The sequence below is a fragment of the Octopus sinensis genome, linkage group LG13 (genome assembly GCF_006345805.1).
Source record: "Octopus sinensis linkage group LG13, ASM634580v1, whole genome shotgun sequence".
Lineage (NCBI taxonomy): Eukaryota > Metazoa > Mollusca > Cephalopoda > Octopoda > Octopodidae > Octopus > Octopus sinensis.
The window spans coordinates 36615502-36642224 of record NC_043009.1 but is presented as its reverse complement, the minus strand read 5'-3'; the positions used below and the strand labels follow the sequence as shown (position 1 = coordinate 36642224).

General features: G+C 38.4%; 1 protein-coding gene across 1 annotated transcript in view; it reads left to right on the top strand.

Moving 5' to 3' along the window:
• LOC115218521 (general transcription factor IIH subunit 1) overlaps positions 1-20500 on the top strand; it is a 32512-nt gene extending 12012 nt beyond the window's left edge. The window contains exons 3-14 of the mRNA XM_029788388.2: positions 539-740; positions 1771-1867; positions 4926-4985; positions 5451-5544; positions 6397-6546; positions 8147-8226; positions 9136-9378; positions 12311-12517; positions 14164-14254; positions 16649-16764; positions 18222-18314; positions 19697-20500. Of these exons, the coding sequence (XP_029644248.1) occupies positions 539-740; positions 1771-1867; positions 4926-4985; positions 5451-5544; positions 6397-6546; positions 8147-8226; positions 9136-9378; positions 12311-12517; positions 14164-14254; positions 16649-16764; positions 18222-18314; positions 19697-19780 (1517 nt within the window). The 3' untranslated portion in view covers positions 19781-20500. The remainder of the gene's footprint in view (positions 1-538; positions 741-1770; positions 1868-4925; positions 4986-5450; positions 5545-6396; positions 6547-8146; positions 8227-9135; positions 9379-12310; positions 12518-14163; positions 14255-16648; positions 16765-18221; positions 18315-19696) is intronic.
• The last annotated feature ends 6223 nt before the right edge of the window (positions 20501-26723 follow it).

The following is a 26723-nucleotide window of genomic DNA, read 5'->3' as shown; positions in this document are numbered from 1 at the left end:
CAATATTTTAAGAGTTTTTTTTTTTTTTCCTGCTTATCCTGTACTTTTCCAGGTTCAATACTGGAGGATATTCTAGTGTTCTGTACTTGGATTTTTCATTCTAGTGTACAATTGTCTAAACTAGGCTTGGTAGATAAAGGACATTACTGTCTTCATTCAGAAATGTAGGTTCCAAGTTCAAACCTAGCCTGACAGTGATTGGAGATGGAATTGACTAAAGTTTTGTGTAAATATAAATTTATGCAATCCATGCCAGCATGGAAGATAGACATAAAATGATGGTGATATTCTAGTGGGATTAATTGTCTGTAAACTTGGTTGTTGGAATTGTTAAAGAAAGCAGTAAAACAAAAAAAAAATGTTAGGTCTTTACACTTGTTTCTAAAGTATTTTTCTGGTTGACCAATTAGTGAAGGAGGTATACAATTTTAGGCAATTGGTGGTGGGGTCTGTTATAATAAAGAATATATTTAGCATATTTAGAGTTTTTTTGTGATTTTATTTTAATCTAAATTTATTTTGTTTTGTGGTTTCTCAGTACAAAAAATTTCCCCTGGTTCTAAAGAGAAAGTTCAGCTACAGATTTTGATGCACGATGGCACAGCCAACACGTTCCACTTCAACCATTCGCAGGGTCGTGAAGCGCAAATCAGGGACAGAGATGCTATTAAGGAACTTCTCCAGCAATTATTACCACAGTTTCGACAGAAGGTTAACAGTGAGTTGGAGGAGAAAAATAAGTGAGTCTACACAACTATAAACGATGATGTTGTAATTTGTTGAATTAAATAAACAATTATTGGCGATTTCTTTGAAGAGAGGTGGGAGAGAAGGAGCCTAGTTAAATGAATAGACCTTGTAACATCTTTTGTTTTTTTCTTTCACTATGAATAATAACAGTCTTATAGTTTCTTAGAGATGGGTAGATATGGTGCAAGGTGACAGAATAGTGAAGTGTGTTCGCCTCAGGTGAGAAATGAAACTCACACCCTTAACTTTAATTTTTTTCTAATCTACAGTTTTCAACCCAATACATTTGATCTCAGAATATTACTGGTATTATACATACTCTCACCACTAAGAATCTCTCTATATATAAACGGCAGTTTGTCTGTCTGTGTGTCTGTCAGGTTGTACCCTCACCCTGACCACGGCTTTCAACCGATTCTGATGAAACTTGACACACACATAGCCCAATGTCATAATTCAAAACGAACGCAGCAAAAATTTTGAAAAGTTCCCCCAGTTCTGAAAAAAATTGATATATTCGACATGGGGTCGAGAATCTAAGCTTTTTATTTGCAACACATTTTCTGTTGTAGTTTTCGCAACTTGCAATCGATTTTCACCAAACTCATGGTGAAGCTTAATGTTACCCTAAGAAACTTAATTCTGACGTTAGTTTTCCATGCAATACCTTACCATCAGAAAAAATCGATAAAATCATGCCATTTTGGGAAATCGCGTTCAAATTCAAGATGACATATTTTCAACAATATCTTTCACAAATTGGCAGCAATTTTCTTTAAATTCACAGTGAGCATCATGTCTGCTCCAGGGGCTCTTACATACCCGGGCAATGCCGGGCTATGCTGCTAGTCTGTAATAAAATCAAGCCTGGTGAGATTTGAACTCTGTTCTTGTGAGGTACTGAACTAGAATTTCTGAATTTGCAAGCTCTGTTTTTGCTGTATTGTTGCGTTTTTATATATATATATTTTTTTTTCCTGTAAAGAGGGTTTTATTTCTTTTTTATCTTTTATCTTTCAGACTTTTGCAGGAAGATCCAAAACTCTTTCAGCTCTACAAAGATCTTGTTGTTAGCCAGCTGATGTCTGCTGAAGAATTCTGGGCTAACCATTCAGCAGTAAGTCTCTCTCTCTCTCTCTCTCTCTCTATATATATATATATATATATATATATATATGTAATAATAATAAAAGGGTAAACTTAATTAATTAATAATTTTACCAAGTAGATCGGTACGTTAAAATAAATCTTTTAGGTAAAATTATACAAATATTCTATAATTATAAACATAATTATAATTAGCTGACCCCTAATTATAATTATGTTTATAATTATAGAATATATATATGAAACAACAAAAGAAATATTGGTACCAAAAAGTTAAATAGTCACCACTTAAAAGTGGATGTTGCATTAGAACATACAAATACTGCAATATTCACCAAGAGAAAAAAAACTCTCATATGGTTTTTTTGATGTATAGAAGCACATCATAGCTATTGGCAGCAGCAGACAGTCAATGCTTCTTCTGCTGTCGGGGCTACCAGGTCACATGATTTCTGCCACTTTTGGCTTTGTCAATGGCAGGCATCTGACCAATGGAAATAGCTGTAGCTTCTGTGCTAGTGATATACATAGAAATACAGAGTCCTAACAGGCACTGGTGTCACTAAAAGCCAGTAAGCTTGTTAAAAAATAGAAGTAGTATTAACTAGCACTATAACCCAACAACGCCAGGTCATAGTGCTAGTGCATGCATATACAGCTGCATGCGTGCACACATACACGCGAGTACTGTCCAAATCTCTAACCAATCACATACAGCTAGCTGGCATTCAATTGGCATATCAAGTTTCGGGTATTTTGATTGGGTTTTGGATAGAAAATTGACAAAAAAGTCACTTCTATTGCTTTTTTAATGGCTTTGTGGGGTGACTGGGGAAATGTAAAGATGTGCACGACCACCCTTGGACAGTTTTAATTGACCATAGAAAGTGCGAGCCCTCTAACTGAAAAATTGTGGATTTGTATAAAGGACACACACACAGACATTTTGCTGTTTATATATATAGAGATACCAAACAGTAAAATATTTGCTATTTATGAGGCAACAGCAATGTTGAAGAAATATTGGTGTTTTTATGTGGGCCTTCATTACTTTTTAGTTTTACTGCCTCTTTAATGGGGTCCACCAAGGTTCAGTCCTCAGTCCCCTCCTATTTATCATAGTCCTCCAGGCAATAACGGAGGAATTCAAGACTGGATGCCCCTGGGAGCTCCTCTATGCTGATGACCTTGCTCTAATTGCTGAGTCTCTATCAGAACTGGAGGAGAAGTTCCAGGTGTGGAAGCAAGGTTTAGAATCGAAGGGCCTTAGAATCAACCTAGCCAAAACCAAAGTCCTAATAAGTAGGAAGGTAGACCAATCACAAACGCCTTCAGGTAGATGGCCTTGCTCAATCTGTAGAAAAGGCGTAGGTAGAAACTCTATAAGATGCACCAAATGTAAGCTATGGACACATAAGAGATGTAGTAATGTCAAAGGAAGACTAACTAGGAAAATAGTTTTTATCTGTGGTAGATGCTCAGGAGCAATAAACTCTGAAAATATGCAGAGACCAACTTCTATCATGTTTCAGGGAGAAAAACTAGAAGTAGTTGATAGCTTCCGCTACCTAGGTGACCAAGTCAGTAGCGGGGACGGGTGTGCTGAAAGTGTAACTGCTAGAGTAAGAATAGCTGGGCAAAGTTTAGAGAGCTCTTACCCCTGCTGGTGACAAAAGGCCTCTCGCTCAAAGTAAAAGGCAGACTGTATGATGCATGTGTACGTACAGCCATGCTACATGGTAGTGAAACTTGGGCTGTGACTGCTGAGGATTTGCGTAAGCTCGCAAGAAATGAAGCTAGTATGCTCCATTGGATGTGTAATGTCAGTGTTCATAGTCGACAGAGTGTAAGTACCTTGAGAGAAAAGTTGGACCCAAGAGGCATCAGATGTTGTGTGCAAGAGAGACGATTGCGCTGGTATGGTCATGTGGTGAGAATGGATGAAGATAGGTGTGTGAAAAAGTGCCACACCCTGGCAGTTGAGGGGACCTGTGGAAGAGGTAGACCCAGGAAAACTTGGGTCGAGGTGGTGAAGCACGACCTTCGAACTCTAGGTCTCACCAAGGAAATGACCAGAGACCGAGACCTATGGAAGTATGCTGTGCATCAGAAGACCTGGCAAGACCAGTGAGAACAATCAAAATCAAATCATATATCAGAAAGCAGGGGTTAAGTGAACCATCCGTTCGTGTCCGCTGCCAGCCTCATCTGGCATCCGTGTCGGTGATACGTAAAAGCACCATTCGCTCGTGGCCGTTTGCCAGCTCTGTCTGGCCCCCATGTCGGTGGCACGTAAAAGCACCATCCGTTCGTGTCCGTTGCCAGCCTCGCCTGGCCTGTGCTGGTGACACGTAAAAGCACCATTCGTTCGTGGCCGTTTGCCAGCTCTGTCTGGCCCCGTGTCGGTGGCATGTAAAAGCACCATCCGTTCGTGTCCGTTGCCAGCCTCGGCTGGCCCCCGTGCCGGTGACACGTAAAAGCACCGTCCGTTCGTGGCCGTTTGCCAGCTCTGTCTGGCCCCGTGTCGGTGGCTCATAAAAGCACCACACGTTCGTGTCCGTTGCCAGCCTCGGCTGGCCCCCGTGCCGGTGACACGTAAAAGCACCGTCCGTTCGTGGCACGTAAAAGCACCATCCGTTCGTGGCACGTAAAAGTACCATCCGTTCGTGGCCGTTTGCCAGCTCTGTCTGGCACCTGTGCAGGTGGCACGTAAAAAACACCCACTACACTCACGGAGTGGTTGGCGTTAGGAAGGGCATCCAGCCGTAGAAACACTGCCAGATCTAACTGGGCCTGACGAAGCCTTCCAGCTTCACAGACCCCAGTTGAACCGTCCAACCCATGCTAGCATGGAAAGCGGACGCTAAATGATGATGATAAGGAAATTTATTCTTAAACGCAGGATAATGCTTCTAAAGCAGACTACGAAAGTTGAATTTAACGTTCAATAAAATATGTTTTGAGTAAACAAGAAGTTGTTTATGATTTCTGTGAGAGTTTATAGTAAAACCTTTTGGAATGGACGACTTTTTACTACAATACTTTTCTATTTTGAAATTCTTTTTCAGAAATTTTCTAATTCTAATAATGATAAGAATCAAACTGTTGGTGTTTCTGCTGCTTTTTTAGTAAGTATCTTATATATACATATATATGTTTATATACAAACATATATATAAACACATACATTCATACTATAAATTAAAAGCAAAATTTTTCTTTATTGAGTCGGACATTGTTCAATATGATCCCTTATGTGGGCAACAAAATTTATATTTTTAATGCATTTTAATTAAATGTAATAAATGTTTAATGTATTATCACTATTATAGAGAATTGTGGCATAATTATACTGATTTAAGTTTCCATTTTGCATCTGTTTGCTTGGACGTAACTATAACTTACTTCTGGTCACTTAGTCCCAAACATGACCATACTCCTATGACTAGGGAAAATTGTGTATTAAATGCATATTATATTTATCTGTGTGTATTTTTATTAAATACTTTTGGTGATTTGAGTAAAATATGGTTGCATGCATGCATACATACATTTATTTATACACAATTTTCTTTCTCTGTCTCTGTTTCCAGGCAGATATCAAACCACAGACTGACGGATGTAATGGACTCAGATACAACCTTACACCAGATGTTATAGAATCAATTTTTAAGACTTATCCAATGGGTAAGCGAACTGCTCTTTGGTTATTTATTTGTGTATTTTCATTTGATATACATGTGTGTGTGTGTGTGTGTGTGTATTTATATATAGGCACAGGAGTGGCTGTGTGGTAGGTTCCGGGTTCAGTTCCACTGCGTAGCAACTTGGGCAAGTGTCTTCTACTATAACTTCGGGCTGACCAAAGCCTTGTGAGTAGATTTGGTAGACGGAAACTGAAAGTAGCCTGTCATGTATATACATATATATATATATATATAATATATATATATATATATATATATATATATATATATATATATAATATATATATATATATATATGTGTGTGTGTGTGTGTGTTTGTTCCCTACCATTGCTTGACCACCAATGTTGGTGTGTTTATGACCCCATAACTTAGCAGTTTGGTAAAATGGGACCGATAGAATAAGTACTAAGCTTAAAAAGAATAAGTCCTGGGGTCGATTCATGCGACTAAAGGCAGTGTGCCAGCATGGCTGCAGTCAAATAACTGAAACAAATAAAAGAATATATACTTTTATGGCTGAGACAAAGTGAAAGAAAGAGGTGGAGTAGCTGTACAGATTGCTAAATATATGCAGAATTTCTGTGGTGTTTCTATCTACCCGATTTCACTCAGAAAGCTTTGGCCAACTCAAGGCTATGGTAGAAGATTCTTGCCAAAGGTTGCCATGCAATGAAAACCATCACAGAACCATATGACAGCAAAGGGAACTTATCACTCAGCCCTGCATCGACTCATGCATGTAATGCTGTGTTTGTGTATGTAGAGAGAACCCTTAACACACTAACAACATTTCTGTGAGGAAATTAAACCTTTTAAATATTTTATTTTCAGTTAAGAAGAAACATGCAGAAAATGTTCCTCACAAAAGTTCAGAAAATGAATTTTGGACCAAGTTTTTTCAATCCCATTATTTTCACCGTGATCGCATCAATATTGGTAACAAAGATATGTTCTCAGAATGTGCTAAAAATGATGAAGACGGTAAGTCATATTTGTAAACTATGGTAAACTATACATGCAAATGGTTTTACTTGAGATGACTGTTGTCTATCATTTGCAACATTGTTGCAAATAATTATATTGCAGTACACAAGAAATGAAAAGAATTTTCTCTTTTACTTTTTTACTATAAATCATTGGCTAAAGGCAGCAAGCTGGCAGAAACGTTAACACGCCGGGCGAAATGCGTAGCCGTATTTCGTCTGTCGTTACGTTCTGAGTTCAAATTCCGCCAAGGTCGACTTTGCCTTTCATCCTTTCGGGGGGCGATAAATAAAGTACCAGTTTCCAACTGGGGTCGATGTAATCGACTTAATCCCTTTGTCTGTCCTTGTTTGTCCCCTCTGTGTGTAGCCCCTTGTGGGCAGTAAAGAAATATATTAATCATTGGCTGGTGGCCAAGCAGGGCCTACCTTTAAATTTTGTTCTTATTTTCATAAAGCCAAGTACTTATTTTACCATCCTCTTTGTTGAACAACAAAGTTATCTTTTTCTACTGGTATCAGTTGAAGGCAGGAGTAGATGACACTTACCCAAGACCTCAAACAATGGAACCAAACCTGAAATCATGAGGTTATCAAGACCACTGTTGCACAAACAAATCCCAAAACTCAGTTTCCAATTATGGAACAGTACCACTTGGATCATTAGAATCTTCTACTAAATCCCTTTTTGTACCTAACTGTAAATAAGTTCCTGACTGTAGTTACAGATTGACAAGAAGCAGCTGGAACCCTGTTTTACATTATGAATGTATCATCCATTAGATTATAGTTCTATCTTCAACTAGCACCATAAGCAACTGGCAAGAGTGATACACCTTACCAGGGATCCTTTGGTCCCAAATATACTACACAAGGACAAAATCTTCACTAGAATCTCTTGTCAATTTATGTGATTCAGCCAAATTATGAAGGCATTTTCTGTATTTTTTTCTGCCAGACATCTTTATAACTTTCATACTTTTCATTTGCTTAAGAAAATGGAGCAGATATTATGAAACCAAAGTAGAGATTTGGTTGCTATTTCTAACAGGTTGGGTGAATTTGTAGAAATGGGCTCATTAAATACCAGTGATTTATTGAAGTTCATGCCTTTTGGCTATACCTGTTGTGGACTAACAGCTAAAATAGCTGCATGCTTTATTAAATGAAGTTATTGTTTCTGTTCATTTAGATATCAGTGAAAGTGGTGATGATTAGTGGAGTTGTTAGAGTGATGGATATGCTGTCTTGCAATATTTATTCCACCTCTCTGTATTCCAAGTTCAAATCCAACCAAGGTCAACTTTGACTTTTATCTGTTTGGGGATCAATAAATAAAAGACCAGTCCAGGAGGGCGCAATGATTGAATTGCTGAGCATTAGACAAAACACCTTGCAGTATCCATTGCGATTCTTTGTTGTCTGGGTTCAAATTTCACGTATTGTTGGTGAGTAAAGGGGCCCTTTGTACGTTAGTTAACAAGGAAAGGTCTCCAGTGAGAAACAGAGCAACACACCAACTGGAATAACAACTCACACTGTGACAAAAAAATATTCTAATGATGGAAATCAATGTTCCTTTTTTTTTTTTTTTCCAGAGATCAAACAAGACATAGATCGTAATGTGTGCAATCCGTTCTTGGATTTAACTCAGATCAAAGATACATCCTTGGGAGAGGTAAGTTGTTACTGTCATCTCTATCAGTAGTAGAAGTAGTTGAAGCAGTAGACTAAAATGCTTTGCACTATTTAATTACCCTTACATTCTGAGTTCAAATGCAGATGGATTTGAACTTTTTGTCCTACCAAGGTTAATTGTTCAGTTCCACTGTTCGAGACCTCAGGCAGGTGTCACCCACAATAGCTTCTGGCCAACTAGTGAGTGAATTTGGTGGTGAAATGATGTTTGCATTCCTTGACATTGACTAGCTACTCTGTGCTCTCTTGAACACCATCATCATCATCGTTTAGCATCCGCTTTCCATGCTAGCATGGGTTGGACGGTTCAACTGGGGACTGGGAAGCCAGAAGGCTGCACCAGGCCCAGTCTGATCTGGCAATGTTTCTACGGCTGGATGCCCCTTCCTAACGCCAACCACTCCGTGAGTGTAGTGGGTGCTTTTTTCATGCCACCGGCAATAATAATAAGAAAATACAAGGGTTGGCAACAAGATACATCTTTAACCTCCTTCCTCAAATACCACACACACACACACACTGACTCCATACCGGAAACACAAATCTTAAATGAACGAACAAATTTAATGAGAGTCAGTTCATTTAACTTGATAACTTCTCCCATCCTGGTGCCAGTTCAGTTAACTACATTCTTCAACCCATCTCTGATGCCAAACAATTAGTCTTGATACTCAAGATGTTCTACAGTTGGGTCAAACCTGGCATCACATAATTGGGTAGCAAACTTCTTAGCCACACAACCATGTAGAAAAATTTCATTTTATTTGTAATGATTTAGATCAATTGTAACATTTTACATCAATTATATTTATTAAACTAATTGAGAATTAAAATGGCCTGTGAACATAATTCTTTTGTTTCTGTTTCATGTGACTTCATTTGCTTCTAGGGTTATGGTGCCATGAATGAGGAGAGGCAGACCAGCACAAATCTGGCTAATCTTTCAATAATACGACGCTTTAACTACCATTCCACAATGGTGCTCAAAACTTGCCAAGCACAAAGCCGGGAGGCAGCAGCAGCCAATGCTTCTGGTGATGTCTCTTCAACCAGCCTTAATGGCAGTGACCAAACTGCCACAAAATCAAAACCGAACCCTTCTGAAGCTAGTGACCAGCCAACTGAAAAGAAGGTATGCTTCTATGGAATTACCTCTTAATACTGCAACAGCCAAGACAGTTAACATTTAGCTCTGAATATGATATTAGTCTTTCATACATAACATCACCAGATGGTCTGGTACCTATTCCCAACAAATCAGATGAAGGGAAGTAGTATAAAGGATCCAGCTTATAAACACTAAACTGACTGCAGCAGAGTTGAACACACAAAGGAGCTGTTTGCAGTCCAATGCATTAGACCATTTTGTATATTTACGTATTTGTTAAAAGTGGATAACACTTTCATCATTGACAAAAGGCGATAAGAGTTTCAAGGATAGACCAACTTTTTTTTTTCATTCATTCACTTTCTAATTGTTTTCAACTCCATACAACTGATTTTATACAGTGTTTACCATTCTGCTTGCTTCAGTTTCCTTCAGATAATGACTTATTATATTTGACAACTTCCACTTTCAAACAGTGTGTCCTTCTTTTTTAAGACAGTATGGAGTAAGTCTCCTTACTATTGCCAGAAAATTGAGTAACTATGTACAGCCTCTCTCATTGGCTTAGTAAAAGAAGTGAGATATAGTGACATTTATACTCATTTTCGAGGACATTAACAGCAGTTGTAAAGTAAACTGTTTACAACTTATAAAGCAGTTCAGGTCTTAGAATTTTAGTTTTACTGACAACTTACTTCTTGGTTACAAAGCTCCATATTACTGTCACATGATATTTCCAATACAATGTATCTAGGACTATATTATTCAATCTGCCTTACCCATTTTTTATGGCAAGGAGTGGCTGTGTGGTAAGTAGCTTGTTTACCAACCATATGGTTCCGGGTTCAGTTCCACTGCATGGCACCTTCAGCAAGTGTTTTCTACTATAGCCTCGGGCCGACCAAAGCCTTGTGAGTGGATTTGGTAGATGGAAACTGAAAGAAGCCCGTCATATATATGTATATATATATATATATATGCGTGTGTGTGTTTGTCCCCCTAGCATTGCTTAACAATCGATGCTGGTGTGTTTATGTCCCTGTTACTTAGCGGTTCGGCAAAAGAGGCCGATAGAATAAGTACTGGGCTTACAAAAGAATAAGTCCCAGTGTCGAGTTGCTCGATTAAAGGCGGTGCTCCAGCATGGCCGCAGTCAAATGACTGAAACAAGTAAAAGAGTAAAAGAGAATAGCCTTTTCAGGCCCTTTCTGGTGTGCTCTCCACTACCTCAAACTCACTTTAACACTAACCTCTTTGACCTCAGGCCATCTGTGTCCAACAAGATTCGATGTGGTTGTTCAGAGGTATTTAAAGCAATTACCTTCAGGGACAGAAGGACTTGGTGTAGTTCTTGGATGAATGAGCTAAAATACTTTTGTGTTAGTGGGAGAGAAGAGATAAGGTGTGAGTGACTTCGTGCCAATCAGTCATGTGACCTTTCTTTAGATGTTTGCATGCATAGCAACAGCAACCCTGTCCCAGATGTGGGAGCAATACTCTATTGTAGGGTTCATCTGGGTTTTGAAGAGAATTAGTTGTTGATGAAGAAGGCAAATCTTTCTGGTACAGTCTTGTTTGCTGTATTAAGGATGTGTGTGTCAACCAGTAGAGATCCCCAGTGATGGGTGAGGCCTTTTAGTTGTTGAAAGAGACAAGTTTGGCATGACTATTGAAGAATGATATTTTAGAGATATCTGTCTATGGAGTTGGTGTGGATGTTGTTTGAATGTATAAGATAAGAGAGGAATGAAGGGACATATCATCTACATAGAGATGGGCATTGTTGGAGCTCACAGTTTGTAGCTTGTCTAGGAGGAAGAGTGTAAAGGGAAATCCGAACCCTGGAGCACACCAGAGTTGACAGAATGAGAGTCTCAGAGAACTCTGTCGACACATGCCTCAATAGTGTGATCTGATAGGATAGGTAGATGGAACTAATAGGTAAACAGTTTTGCTAGCAGAGTTGCATGCCAAATGGTCAAAAGTTATGTTGATATCAAAGGCAAGACTGGCTTCCCTGAAATTCTTGAGAGTGAGGGAACACTAGTGAGTCATATAGAAAAGTAGGACTTAAGAAGATTTGGCTAGAATGGTGGGCATTAAGAAGAGGGAAAAATTCAAAGTATTGGAGGCAGTTGTTAATGGCTGTCACCTTTGAGATATTGGAATGAGGACAGTATCTGGCAGGGTCACAAGTGTTGCACTTCTTGAGAATGGTGCACACAGTAGCATGTCTCCAGGGATCAGGTTATTCCAAGAGAGAGACAGAACTTGAAGAACTTGGCTAGGATATGGGTTAGCTCTGAGGTAATAGTGTGATGCAGTAGAACCAGTGTGGCATTGTTGGTTTGAACTGGCTGAAGATACTTTCACACATAGTATAAATGTGCATATAATGGTGAATTTAATGGAGTAGAAAGAGATGGCTACTTCAAAACTAGTGAACCCCATTTTTTTTTTTTATTCACTGAATCCTTAGTCCTACACCTCACCACTCCAGTGTTATTACCTTCTATAGCATTGCCCACCACAACAGGTCCTAGTGTAATGCCATGGAAATTTTAAAAAAAGAAACAATAAAACAGATCCATTGTACCATAAGAATGTCTTCATTTAATGCCTCTAATTAAATACTTTTGCTTATGTCTTCTTAATTGATCCAGATGCCTCATTGAATTAGTGCTTTTGGGACCATTCCTCTTCAGAAATTTGCCACTCAGAAGCCATATTTTCTAATCAACATCCTACTGTCAATTGTTTTGTTAATCTCTAGGTTTAAATTACTGAAATTTCAAGTTATAATCTTCATCTCTAATCTATAAAGTAAATCGGACATGTAACTTCTAGTCTGTATGTTGCTGTTTAGCCACAGGCCTGCTGTAACCACCCTGTCTTTTTAAATGTCCAGGTTTGCATATGTTGAATCTTTTTGTAACCTTTCATTTGTTATTTTCAGGCTCGAATCATGGAGAAGATTCACTACACAGACCTTGAGGAAGACATTAGCTCATCTGCAACTTCATTAAGTTTGACAAAAATGGAGCGCTATCTGCATGGGCCAACACCTATATCAGCATCTCTATATTCAACCAATGACAATGTCGTTCAGGCAGCTCAGATGGTTCACCAGAAATTGCCTCATTGGTTACCAGCTTTGTCTCAGGTACTGCTTTGAACATTTATCAAAAAATCAAAATCAAAATCGATCAACATCAATGGAAATTGCAGCTGTGATACCAAAGCCGGTGGTACATAAGAGAACCATCCAAACGTGGCCGTTGCCAGCGCTGCCCCGACTTGCTTCATGCCGGTGGTACGTAAAAAGCACCATCCGATCGTGGCCGTTGACAGCCTTGCCTGGCCTCCGTGCCGGTGGCACGTAAAATGCACCATCCGATCGTGGCCATTTGCCAGCCTCGTCTGGCACCTGTGCCAGTGACACGTAAAAGCACCCACTACACTCCCGGAGTGGTTGGCGTTAGGAAGGGCATCCAGCCGTAGAAACATTGCCAGATCAGACTGGGCCTGGTGCAGCCTTCTGGCTTCCCAGACCCCAGTTGAACCATCCAACCCATGCTAGCATGGAAAGCAGACGCTAAATGATGATGATGATGAATCAACTTCTTGAGTACCTGCTTGAGTATTTCTCAAAAAATAAATCAACTTTGACAGTGTTTCTTACAAGGATTACTGCCACCTTTATATGCAGATTTACATGCAAGTGATACTGCACTACCATATGTATACATTTAGATTTATGTACAAGCTATCAGTAATACATCCCAGATCATCTCAGAATGTTATGTGCAAAAAAAAATGTTCTTTTTATATGATTAACACTATAATAATGGAAGTAACACCATCTCAGCATTTTAAATTCAGTTATGAACACATTTAGTATCGGCAGTTTGTGTGGGAATGGATGGATGACCTCAAATGTTGGCACCTTCTCCAGCAACAGTTTGGTGTGTTCAGCTGCCAGTCAGGCTAAGAAAAGCAGACTGTCAAAGTGTCAGTTGTTCTCTGACAGGTTTACGGTCAAGCCTGTGGCGGTGGAGACCCTCTGGCATTCTCAGTCCGCAGACCATAATCCCTGCTCACCACTATTGGGGCAGAGATGGCTATTATCAAGTGTGAGCCCCATGAGTCAGAGTGAGTGTTCCAGTACATCTCCCTTGCCATCCTTCAGGGCAACACCTTTTCCCTTTTGTCTGCTGGGGCCATGAGGTGGTCTGAGTTACAGGAAATCAAGAGAATCTAAGAATTTCATAGCTTACTTATATGAAAAGACATCCATCAATGGAAAACACTATTAAATAAGTTAGTTACAATTATATCAATAACTTAACACAGTACATGCCACTAATTATTAAGTAAGGTTTTACAAGAAAGATCTCAGGATGTATCTAGCCAATGCAGTTTTTTAAGTCAAATGTTGTTGGGAAGTCAGAAGCAGGCTGTTATTGAAAGAGTTAACAAATGACGTTGCTATCTCTTTCACACTCACAATGATTAAAACAAAGCAATAGATTTGCATTATGAGATGACCTGTAGTTAACATGTTAATTAAAAGCTGGGCTTCTCGTAACAGTTGGTATTGTGTAAATAGGTCTAATGACACTGTTGTTGATGATGATGATGATCATCATCATCATCGAGACATGGATTTTAACTGTATATACAACAACAAATTAAAACTACAAATAAATTTCTAAATATTTATTATGTATTTTGTTTGTTTTGTTTTTTTTTGTTTTTCTTATGTGGGGTTGTTTTTTATATATAAATTCTAATATATCTTTTCTGCAGGTTCTTCCAGTTCATTTAGCTCTCAGTGTGTTGGGAGAACTCTCTCCTGGTGGAAGTTTGATGCAAAGAACAAGTCAGCAAGATCTACAACGTAAGTTGATATATTTGGGGCCATCAACATACCAGAGTCTGCCCCTGTTATATTTGAAGACACCAACATACCAGAGACCCCCTGCTATATTTGGGGTACATAAGGCAGTGAGTAGGTAGAATCATTACAATGCCGGGCAAAATGCTTAGTGGTATTTCGTCTGCTGTTGCATTCTGAGTTCAAATTCCACCGAGGTCAGCTCTGCCTTTCATCCTTTCGGGGTCAATTGAATAAGTACCAGTTATGCACCAAGGTCAATGTAATCGACTTAGTCCCTTTTATATGTCCTTGTTTGTCTCCTCTATGTTTAGCCCCCTGTGAGCAATAAAGAAATATATATTTGGGGTACATCAACATTGCTGGATACCCCTTACTATATTTGGGGACACTGGCATACTAGTCTTCGCTGCAACATTTGGTGACATCAGCATATCTGGGTTCTCCCTGCTATATTTGGGAGACATTGACATACCAGAGTCCACCTCCTGGTATATTTAGGGGACACTGACATACCAGTGTCCTCCCACAATATTTGGGTACATCAACATTTGGAATCATTGATACATTCTCATGGAGGATATATATAGAATTTGGTGAGAGTGTAGTCTGTACAATGTAAATAAATCTGAAGTGTATTAACTGATTCACAAAATTAGTTTTCATTGAGAGGCTTACAACCTCTCAGTTCTAATGATTTATGTTGTGGCACAAAACAAATGCTTATTCTTTTCTATACAGTGAAAAGATGAGCCACTGAGAAAATATACACATTTGCACAGCCTGCTGGGAATAGCAGCTAAACCTTGTCCATCTGTCTTTAAAGTGGGAAGGATGCTTAGCCTTAGAATCACAGTGCCTGAAAATAGAATCGGATGGTCATGGCTGGAGTGCCTTTGATCATACATTTGCTTGATTGTGTGGTTAAGCTACAACAACAGTTAAAAGAGGGCCTCTAAGGTAATAGTGCATTTGTCAGGCTGTTACCACATGTCATGCAGCTGTGTTAATTAAAGGAGAAAAAATTCAAGCTTAATGGTTGAGCTGTTTGATCTTGAGTCAGCCCTTATTAAGCAGACCGAAGATCAAAAGACATTCTAACCGTGACTGACCCATCTTTTCACTTATCTGGGATTACACTGGCCGCTTCTGCAGGATGAGCACCAGATGACTACCACACCAACTTTTATGGTGGCTGTGACCCACACACAGGAGAATCCAGTGCACCAAAGAAGACATGGGCGAAACAAATTGAGGAAGACCTGGAGTCACAGCACCTTGACCTCAAGCATGCTACGGCTAGCACCATGGATCAGAAAGTGTAGAATAACATCACCAACAGTCCATCATCCAGTGGAACCCACAGCAGTGTATTGATTGAGAGGACAGTCTCCCCCTCCAATTGCCAGCTAAGGATTTTACTTACTTATGTTGTCCAAAATACAATGCACATTTTCTTGTGAAAGGCTAAAAAGATATCAGTGAGCCAAAATGAGAGGGACCTCGTAATCCTGCACATTTTCAGCTTATTCAACCAACCGTTTTCATTGTGTGAACTGTGGGGCGAAAGTGTTTTGTATATAGTAAATGTAAATTTGGAGAGGGAACAATGTTGTCAGAAAGGATTATGAGGGAGGTGGGGATAGGGGAGTAAATGTAGGGAGTACTCAGTTGGTGAGTGTATGTATGTGATTGCAGGGGAAATGGAGAGAGGATATTGACCAGAATGGATGGGCTGGGATGGGGATGGAAGGAAGAAGAGTATGATGGGAAGGAAATGGACATAGCAGTAAAACCTAGATCATGTGACTCACCACAGTTGAGTGGTTATTATAGGGACTATACAATACTATACATCATCATTTAACATCCGTTTTCCATTCTTATTTCTTTACTGCTCACAAGGGGCTACACACAGAGGGGACAAATAGATTAAGTCGATTATATCACCCCAGTGCGTAACTGGTACTTATTTAATCAACCCTGAAAGGATGAAAGGCAAAGTCGACCTCGGCAGAAATTGAACTCAAAACATAGTGGCAGACGAAATACCGTTAAGCATTTTGCCCGGCGTGCTATCACTTCTGCCAGCTCGCCACCATTTTCCATTCTGGCATGGGTTGGACAGTTTGATAAGAGCTGACAAATAGGAGAGCTGCACCAGGTTCCAATCTAATTTGGTATGGTTTCTACAGCTGGATACCCTTCCTAACACCAACCACTTTACAGTGTGTTAGATGCTTTTTACCTGGTACTAGCATCCAGCTGTAAAAACCAATTGTTGTCAGTCTCAAGCCAGTATTAATGAGATCATTTGTAAACCACCACCTCCCTCCCCTATTTATCATTTGATTTGTAATGTCATTTTGAATGTTTATTTATTTTCTGTAATTTTAGAAATAATTCCTGTTGATACTCAAGAAGAACTCCAACAGATCTACAGTGCATTGTGTGAACTATTGAGACACTTTTGGTCCTGTTTTCCAGTATCTTCCAAGTTCTTAGAAGAGAAGGTTTGTTCTAGAAAATTTAATAATTTCTAGTGAAGTGACATCTTGGATTGTTGGCCTTTTTATGTATTAAGTAAAGCCCAGTACATAGCTGATACTTTAATAACCATGGAAGGATTAAGGGCGAAGATGACCTCAGTGGAATTAGAACTCAGAACCCGAATAAATTCTGAAAATCTTTTTTCTGATTCTGCCATTCCATTGCCTTCATTCCATCAATGATAATAATATTATTGGCTCAAGGACAAATATGTGGTGAAGGGTTTAGTTGATTAAATTGATGTCAGTATTTCACTGGTCTTTCATCAACCCTAGAGGGATGAAAAAACTTCAGTGGGATTTCAAAACAGAACATAAAAAATCATGACTAAATATCTCAAAGGGCATTTTGTCTGACCCTAACAATTCTGCCCATCCATCACCTTGATTATAATAATAGTTTCAAATTTTGGCACAAGGCCAGTAATTTTAGGTGGGTAGTCCATTACATTAACCCCATCATTTGACTGGTACTTTTATTTTAATAACCTCAAAACATTGAAAGTCAAAGTTGACCTCAGCTGGATTTTAACTAAGAATGTGAAGAGCTGAAAGAAATACTGCTTTGTCTTTTGTCCAATGCACAAATGATTCTACCAGCTTGCTACCTTAGTAGTAGTTCTTTCTACTATAAGCACAAGGCCAAAAATTTTGGAGGAGAGGGCCAGTCAATTAAATCGACCCCCAGCGCTGGACTGGTACTTATTCTATCAACCCCAGAAGGATGAACAAAGTTGACCTTAGCAAAATTTGAACTTGGAACATAGAGCCAAAAGAAATGCCACTAAGCATTTTTTCCGGCATGCTAATAATCCTGCCAGCTTAACACCTTTGTTTAATAATTATAAAAGTAATTTACTCTCTAGCTAAAGTGTTTACCAAAATATGGCCCTTAGAGCCACAAGATTGATGAGGGCCACAGTGGTTTCTAGCATTGGGCAATTTTTAGGAAAGTTTACAGCCATATATAAATAAAACAATTGTAAAGATAAAGTCAGAGTATTTCAGTTATGATAGTAATGTGCACACAACAGGAAGAGTTGGGCTAAATTAAAAGGATCTATATTGAATGATTAGCTCAAGAGTCAGCAGTAATATACTATCAGTATATTTGACCTCAGTCTGCTTAGCTACAAGCAGATACCACAAGACAAAGTATTACATCATAATACACTGCCACTGCATTTTGAAATTGCCAAGTGTTTTTAATTGATTTACTGCAATAGAGGAATGTCTGATTATGATTTTGCTTTGTGACCATCGACCAAAGGTCATATAATACTATGTTAATGTAATTATTTCTCCTCCGTACATCATCTACTAAGACCAGCCATAATTGGAGGGGAACTAACAAGTTAAGAAATATTGCACATTTGATGTGCAATGTTCAAATATATTCAAATACCTGTTTCATTTACCAGGTTGTCAAGATGAAGACAACTTTGGAGAGATTCCATATCAATAAACTGAACACATTCAAAGAACATTTGATTAGTCAGCATTATTCCATTAATGTAAGTAACAAACACTTAACCCTTCTCTCTTTTTCTCCCTCTTCTTCTGTCTTTTTTTTTTTTCTTTTTTTTTGTTGCAGACTTTGTCCATTTAAAATTATCTGAAATTTCTGCCTTCTTGAGGAGCTAGTCTTTCTAATATAAGCACAAGGCCTGAAATTTGATGGGATGGAGCTTGTTAATTACTTCAACCCCTTTACTCAGCAGGTGCTTGTTCTATTGACCCAAAAGAAATTAAAGGCAGAGTTAACCTCAACAGAATTTGAACTCTGAACATAAAGCTAGAAATATTATAATGATAGTATGTTTGTGGTAGAACCAACATTGTCTGAATATAATTAAAGGATGTGAAGACTATAAAACAGAAGAAACCAATAGCTAAGTAGGTGGGATAGGGGTGTTTGTTTTGATACTCAATATTATATATATATAGATACACATAAATATGAAATGAGTGAAACCCATCCTAGCAGAGAAACAGGGGTGGAGTTTCAAACTGAAATGAAACAATATAAAATAAATAAATATCCAGTCTGATATTTATTATAACTGTTCTCTATCAAAAGGCAAAGTTTTATTGGAATGTGGCTTGAACCACCAATTTACACCATTATATAAACACATCATCATCATCGTTTAACGTCCATTCTCCATGCTAGCATGGGTTGGACAGTTCGACCGGGGATCTGGGAAGCCAGAAGGCTGCACCAGGCTCCGGTCTTATCTGGCAATGTTTCTACAGCTGGATGCCCTTCCTAACGCCAACCACTCCGTGAGTGTAGTGGGTGCTTTTTATGTGCCACCTGCACTGGTGCCAGGCGAGGCTGGCATCGGCCACGGTCGGATTGGTGCATTTTACGTGCCACCTGCACGGAATCCAGTCGAGGCGGCATCGGCCACGATTCGGATGGTGCTTTTTACGTGCCACTGACACGGTCAAACACTATATAAACACACACACACATATTATGTATATGTAGGTGTGTGTGTCTGTACATATGTATTTATGCCAGGTTGCTTAGTTTTCATCTCCCAGATTTCTACCATAGCATTGTTATCTACAATGCTACACTAGATAACACTTGCCCCAATGCAAGTACCACATGACTATACCTCTGCCTCAGTCGTTTTCTTGATAGCACTTTATATAAAATTAGATTTATTGAACCAGGAATTCAAAATGCTTTATGATGTTTTTAGACTTATAAATTTGGTCCATTTTTTTAGGGTTTAAAATTTTTTTGTACTTATATATTCTGTACTATAAATTACCATGTCATTAATAAATGTTGTATATCACCTTATTGATTTTTATATATAAATATATTTGTGCACATACTCATACACACACACACACATAATTTTTTTTCTTTGTCATTCAGCTTACTGGCCACATGGAGGAGATGCTAAATGCTGCATATAACAAATTTGAAACTTGGCAGAGCAAACGCCTTACCAAGAGATGAAACCATACAGTTTAGGTATATTGTACAGTGTAATGATTTATTTAGTGATGGTGGTGGTGGTGGAAATGGCATCTGGGAATCATTCTGTCCACCAAAATAACCACCACCACCACCACTACTAACAACAATACTATCATTTGGTGATAGGGTGGGGAGTGGGGAATTAATCTGTCTACCTTCACTACCACCATGAAAGCCAACAGCAGCAACACTATGTCAATATTATTATTTGGTAGTGGTGACTGGAAATTGTTCTGATTGCCACCATCACCTCCACCACTTTTACCAACAACTGTTATATTTGCTGGAGATTGTGATCAGAAATCCTTCTGTATCTACCCCCTCTCCCCCAACCCCCACTCCGCCACCAACAACACTACTTTGTTTGCTGCACTTTTTAATAACATTTCATTGAATTATTGTTTTTCCTAATTTTTTTGTTTTACCAACACCTCTCAGTTGGATTAAGCTGTTAAAAGCTACCTAGTAGTTATGATGGTGTTAACTATACAAGACTTCTTTTGCATACATGCATGTGTGTGTTGTAATATATTTTCTTTTCCTTCATTCACATATCCTAAACATTTGATTTTGTTGATCTTTTGAAAAAAGAATTTCTCATCAAACACACCTACACTGATCAGTTGTCATTCACATTTCCTGTCCTGATTCACTCATGCGTCTTCTCTCTCCTTCTCTCTCTCTCTCTCTCTCTCTCTCTCTCTCTCTCTCTCTCTCTCTCTCTCTCTCTCTCTCACCTGTCAATCACACACACATTCCACAACACTAAACTAGAATGCAAGGCTAATTCCTGTTTTTCATTTTCTATTGACTTTTTCAACATATTCCAAGAATGAGAGGCAGGGTTCTAATTTTCGAATGTTTGTCAAACTAACTTTTTCAACCATGTATATTTGTATGTCAATTGATATACGGACATGCACACGTGTGTGTGTGTGTGTGTGTGTGAATACGAATGTGAGGTTTGTCGCCATTATAACTCTTCAGTTATGACAATCTTATATTGCAGTGAAGAACGAAAATATAAAACTCAGTCATGACAGAAACACTTCTCAGCTTCAAATGAATATAATCTAAATAAATAAACTCTTGTCTCTGTATTGAGTACATATTTCCCCCTTTGTTTGTGTTTGTATATGGTTATGTATATTGTCTGTATCATGTGTCATTGTGCACATAAACTCACACGCACAGAATTGAAAGTGTGTTCAGATATGTTTCTAATTGTTTTAGGTAAGATTTTTTATATGTAGACAATATTAATGTGTGTGTGTGTGTGTGATCAACTGGACCCCAAACAGACATGTCTGTCTGCATTGGCAAGACATTATGTAGTAAAATCAATAAAAAGAGAGCTGAACATACTATGAACAGTGGAGAACTCATTGTTTTGGACAGTCCTTCTCCTAAGAAAAGTTAAAAGGAGAGAAATTAATGAGAGACAGCTGAGTTTATGTGTGTGTGTGTATGTATGTATATATATATATATATAATATATATATATATATATATATATATATACATACACATACACACAGACATGTTCAAGCATTATACTAATACAACATTGTTAAAACTTGTTCCTCTCATATCATCTTTCTTTTTGTGTTCATTGCCTTCATGATATGTGTTTGTGTATATATGTGTATATTGTATATTCTACGTATATACATACATATTGTATTAAAAGTGAAATTGTTTGAGTTTACTTTTTTCTATTAAAGACATTTTTCCTGTATCCCTATTAGTCCTTTATTTTTCATAGTAGAACCTTAACATCCCCAATTTCATTTGTTTCAAAGAGTTCTCAGCCTCATCATTGGTAGAACATGATGATTATTGCAGTGATATTTTGTTCTCATTTTGCCATAGATTCTAAATGATTATGGGACTAGTATTATGACTAATAAAATATTTATGCCACCTCTAAAACTGTTCAATAGATAACAATATATTCTACTTAATTTAATGTGTCAGGTCTGTATCTTTGGATTATCTCTTTGTATTTTGTTATTTATTAATAAACTTTGCAAAGTTAATCTGATTTTCATATGAAATTCCATCAAAGGTGGTTGTATTACCAATTCTATAGAGAATGGTAGCATTGTCAGCTAATGGCTTTTTTTTTCCATTTAGTTTTGTTTCATCTCCTGTATTACAACAGACTGCGACTGTTCCTAGTTACATGGTCAACCCATGAGAAACTTGTATTTGTGTAGCTGATGTAACAGGTTGACACAGAAAGTTTACAACTTCCACATTACATTAGTTGTTGGTTTATGATAATGATAATGAAATTATTGTGTATAGTGCTCAGGTGCACTACAACTCCTTAAAGGTATAGTACATAGAATTATGTACAAGAGTTAGGAAAGTAAACAGTGTATGAGTCCTGATATACATGTGTGCATGTGTATGGAGTGGGGGATATCAGGTGTAGTGTTGGCAAATTTCAGGTAGTTTCAGGTTGATAAAAAAGTTTTCAGTTTGGTGTTTTTGTAATATATTCTGTGAGTTTATATCATGTGAGCCATGTTTTCTGGTTTTTACTGATGTATTCAACCATTTTGATACAATACAAGTTGACATAAACTATGAAATTTATCTAGAGTTAAATCCAACAGCAGTGGTTTTTATCATTTACAATGCTATTCTCATGTTCCTTTGTGTTCCACTATAAAATGCACAAATAATATGCCACAACTGTTAATTTCACAAAGAGGCTAAGCAGGTTGAGAAACTTGAATTCACTTCAAAATGCTATTGTTCAGAACAAAACTTTGAAAATATGATCAACTTTCAATGTAAAACTCAAACACAATGTCTTTTCTACATGTCTGAAAGAAAAAGTCTTGGTTTTTTTTACATAACTAAATGTATACATTTATGTATGTGTGTGTGTGTGTGTTATTAATATTGTATTCATTTTAAAATATTGAGTGATTTCATTATATATGTGTACACATACACACACACATGCATGAAGATTTTACAAACTCTTTGTATCTACCTCTCAGTTGCTATATCTCTATCTCACACACACACAGCAATGTAGCGGGGGTATATATTTGTAATAAATGTCAACTTTTTTGAACATTCTTGTGTTTCTGTGTTTCTCATTCTATCTCCCAAATTTCAAACTTGATACACCAGTGACACACTATTTGTGTGTGTGTGTATTATTGGTATACATATATTTATACCAGCAATACATCATCATCATCGTTTAACGTCCGCTTTCCATGCTGGCATGGGTTGGACGATTTGACTGAGGACTGGCAAACCAGATGACTGCGCCAGGTTCCAATCTGATCTGGCAGAGTTTCTACAGCTGGATGCTCTTCCTAATGCCAACCACTCTGAGACTGTAGTGGGTGCTTTTTACGTGCCACCAGTGTGTGTGTGTATTATTGGTATACATATATTTATACCAGCAATACATGTCTATCAATTCACTGTATACATCTTTATGGAAATGTAAAGACATTACTAGGCCTAAAGATCCTGTATGTTTTCAGCTTGATAAGTGGCAGAATAAATTATTATTTTGACCAGGAAACAATGGGTAGATGTAATTACAAGATTTGTGAGTTATTTATTTTAAGATTTTTATATATATATATATGTATGTCTTGCAAACAACTTGCACATGCAAGTGCTACCAGTCAAAAACTCCATATGCTGGAAGCCAGCAAGTGTATGGGGTCATCAGGAGAGAATGCGTGCCATTTCAGGACCTACCTCTCGACGGCATCTATGTGCACCGTCACTGATATGAGGCCCTACTTGCTAGATCAGCCAGTTATCAAATAAAGCTCAATATCCTTCTAGCCATCGCTCATCGTCTCTTTTTAACCAAATCCAGTGACTAGCCTTCTCCACTGTAGATTGGATATCGGTCATGGTGGTATTGACTTTACAATGAGTTAGGCTTAGCGATAACAACAGTTGTCTCACACTGTGTCCAACGAACCCTCTACATCCGACTTCGATTGGAAAATGTTCCGCTTTCCAGCCTGCGTCTTCACATTCCTCGAGGAGGTTTACATAACGGTTAAATTTTCGAGCCCAAGCAGCATCCATATTATCTTCATGAGGAACCGTTAACTCGACTATATTTACAACTTTCCTATATATATATCATCATCACCATCGTTTAACATCTGCTTTCCATGCTAGCATGGGTTGGACAGTTCAACTGGGGTCTAGCGAGCCCGAAGGCTGCACCAGGCCAGTCAGATCTGGCAGTGTTTCTACAGCTGGATGCCCTTCCTAACGCCAACCACTCCGAGAGTGTAGTGGGTGATTTTAGGTGGCAGACGGCCACGCTCGGATGGTGTTTTTTATGTGCCACCGACACAGGTGCCAGACGAGGCTGGCAGACGGCCACGCTCGGATGGTGTTTTTTATGTGCCACTGACACAGGTGCCAGACGAGGCTGGCAAATGGCCACAATCGGATGGTGTTTGTTACGTGCCCACAGCACGGAGGCCAGTCGATGCAGTACTGGCTACGGCCACGTTTGGATGGTTTTCTTATGTGCCACCGGCACTGGCACCACAAAGATACAAATTCCATTGATGTTCATCTATTTTGATTTGGTTTGATTTGATTTGATATATATATATACTGAGAGAGAGAAATATATGGACATAAAAAGCTATATACTAGCATAGCTGTATCATCAAAACAATGGGAGAAATCATTGATAAATGTCAGCAATCAAGTAAATAAATGTACCTATACACATTTGAAGCACTGGAACAATCAGATATGATTGTAATGTCTCAGTTGAAAATATTAACATCTATGTAATGTGAATATATGAAACATTTGCTTTTCTATGCTCATATGGATCAGGCAGATTTTGCATAACTGGATGCCATTTCCATCACCAACCCTAACCTGTTTCCAAGGTAATAGTTTGCCATGCCTATAGACGATTACGTGAAAGATTAGCAACAAAGAACACCCCTTCACATGAAGTATAACTTCTATGCTCAAGAAACCCTAATATTAACCCTGGTAGCATGATGAAAGGCAAACACAGAAAAACCGACTAGAATGAAGAAATAAAAATAAAATATATGTGTATATATATATACAGGCTGTGTGGTAAGTAGCTTTCTAACCAACCACATGGTTCCGGGTTCAGTCCCACTGCGTGGCATCTTGGGCAAGTGTCTTCTACTATAGCCTCGGGCCGACCAATGCCTTGTGAGTGGATTTGGTAGACGGAAACTGAAAGAAGCCTGTCGTATATATGTATGTGTTTGTCCCCCTAGCATTGCTTGACAACCGATGCTGGTGTGTTTACGTCCCCGTCACTTAGCGGTTCAGCAAAAGAGACCAATAGAATAAGTACTAGGCTTACAAAGAATAAGTCCTGGGGTCGATTTGCTCGACTAAAGGCAGTGCTCCAGCATGGCCGCAGTCAAATGACTGAAACAAGTAAAAGAGTATATGTACGAGGGGTGCTGAAAAGTTCCTGGCTTTGGGTAAATGAAAATACAAGGGGACCAGTTAACTATGATTGTATCCAGCATATTCCCCTCTCCGGTTCACACACTATTGCAGTGGTTCTTCAGTTTTCCTAATCCCTGTAAAAGAACTCAGAAGGTTGGGCTTCCAACCGGGCCTTTCATGACACCCTTAAAGTCAGTAACTTTATATCATCTCCCCTTCATATGTATGCATATGTAGATATATGTATGTTTGTGTGTGTATATATATATATATAAGTATTTGAGTAGTTGAATGAATTATCTTATTATGGATAATTCGGTTAACCTATACCTGCGTAGCAAATTCACGTCAGAAAAACCTTGTTTGAACCCTTGAACCTTCTACATTCAACCATTTTTGACGTCACTGCTTATAATGGAATATTTTAAAGAAACACTCATTATCGCTATGGGCTCCGTGTGGGCAGTCATCTAAAAGTTTTTGTTCATCTTGATGCTGACATAAGTTCCTTGTTTTTCCTGAGAAGGCGGCATAATGCACCCCTTATTCCTTCGAAATTAGGAATATGCAGTCTTCCAAACATATGTCGAGAATAAAGGAATTTTGTTAATTCGTCGTTCAACTCCATTCTTTCATTAATATATAAACACTGGGTGTGATGCATAAATTGTCATCATTCTATATTTTTAATTTCGTGCATGCACATTGTTTTCGATTTTGTTGACTACACTATATAGTAATGACAGTTGAGCACTGTCTGTAAGAAAAACAGCACAAGGACACAATTCATTGTGTCAGAAATTTGGAAATGACATGCTGTGCTACTTGGCATTCGGCATTTGCACTGGAAGCTCCAACATGAAGATTGCAGAGTGTTTGGGTGTCAATCTGAGGACAGTGCAGAGTATTCAGAAAGAGTTGGATGAGTCTAATGGTGATTAAGAAGGTACAGCAGCTCAGAAAACTCATTCTGATAAGAAAAGATCTGAATTTATTGGTGAGATTCAGGCTATGATTGACAACGATCCCTCCAAGTCAATCAGGTCCATTGCAAGGGACATGTGAGTATCTGAGTTTCTTATCAGACAGGTAGTGCATGAAGACATTCAGTATTCCTCATACAAAATGAGAAAAAGCCAATTTTTATCCCAAGCCATCAAGGACAAGAAGAAAGACTGCACTGCAAAGCTTTTGAATAACAACAGTTACTGAGTATAGTGAAGAATTCCAGGTAGAAGCAAGGGTTTACCAAGCATCAGTCTTCAGCCCCTCTTCTTCATTATAGTCCTCCAGGCAATAACAGAGGAATTCAAGATAGGCTGCCCCTGGGAGCTCCTATATGCTGATGACTTTGCTCTAATAGATGAGTCACTGCCAGAACTAGAGACGAAGTTTAGGGTGTGGAAGCAAGGTCTAGAATCGAAAGGTCTTAGGGTTAACCTAGCAAAAACCTAAG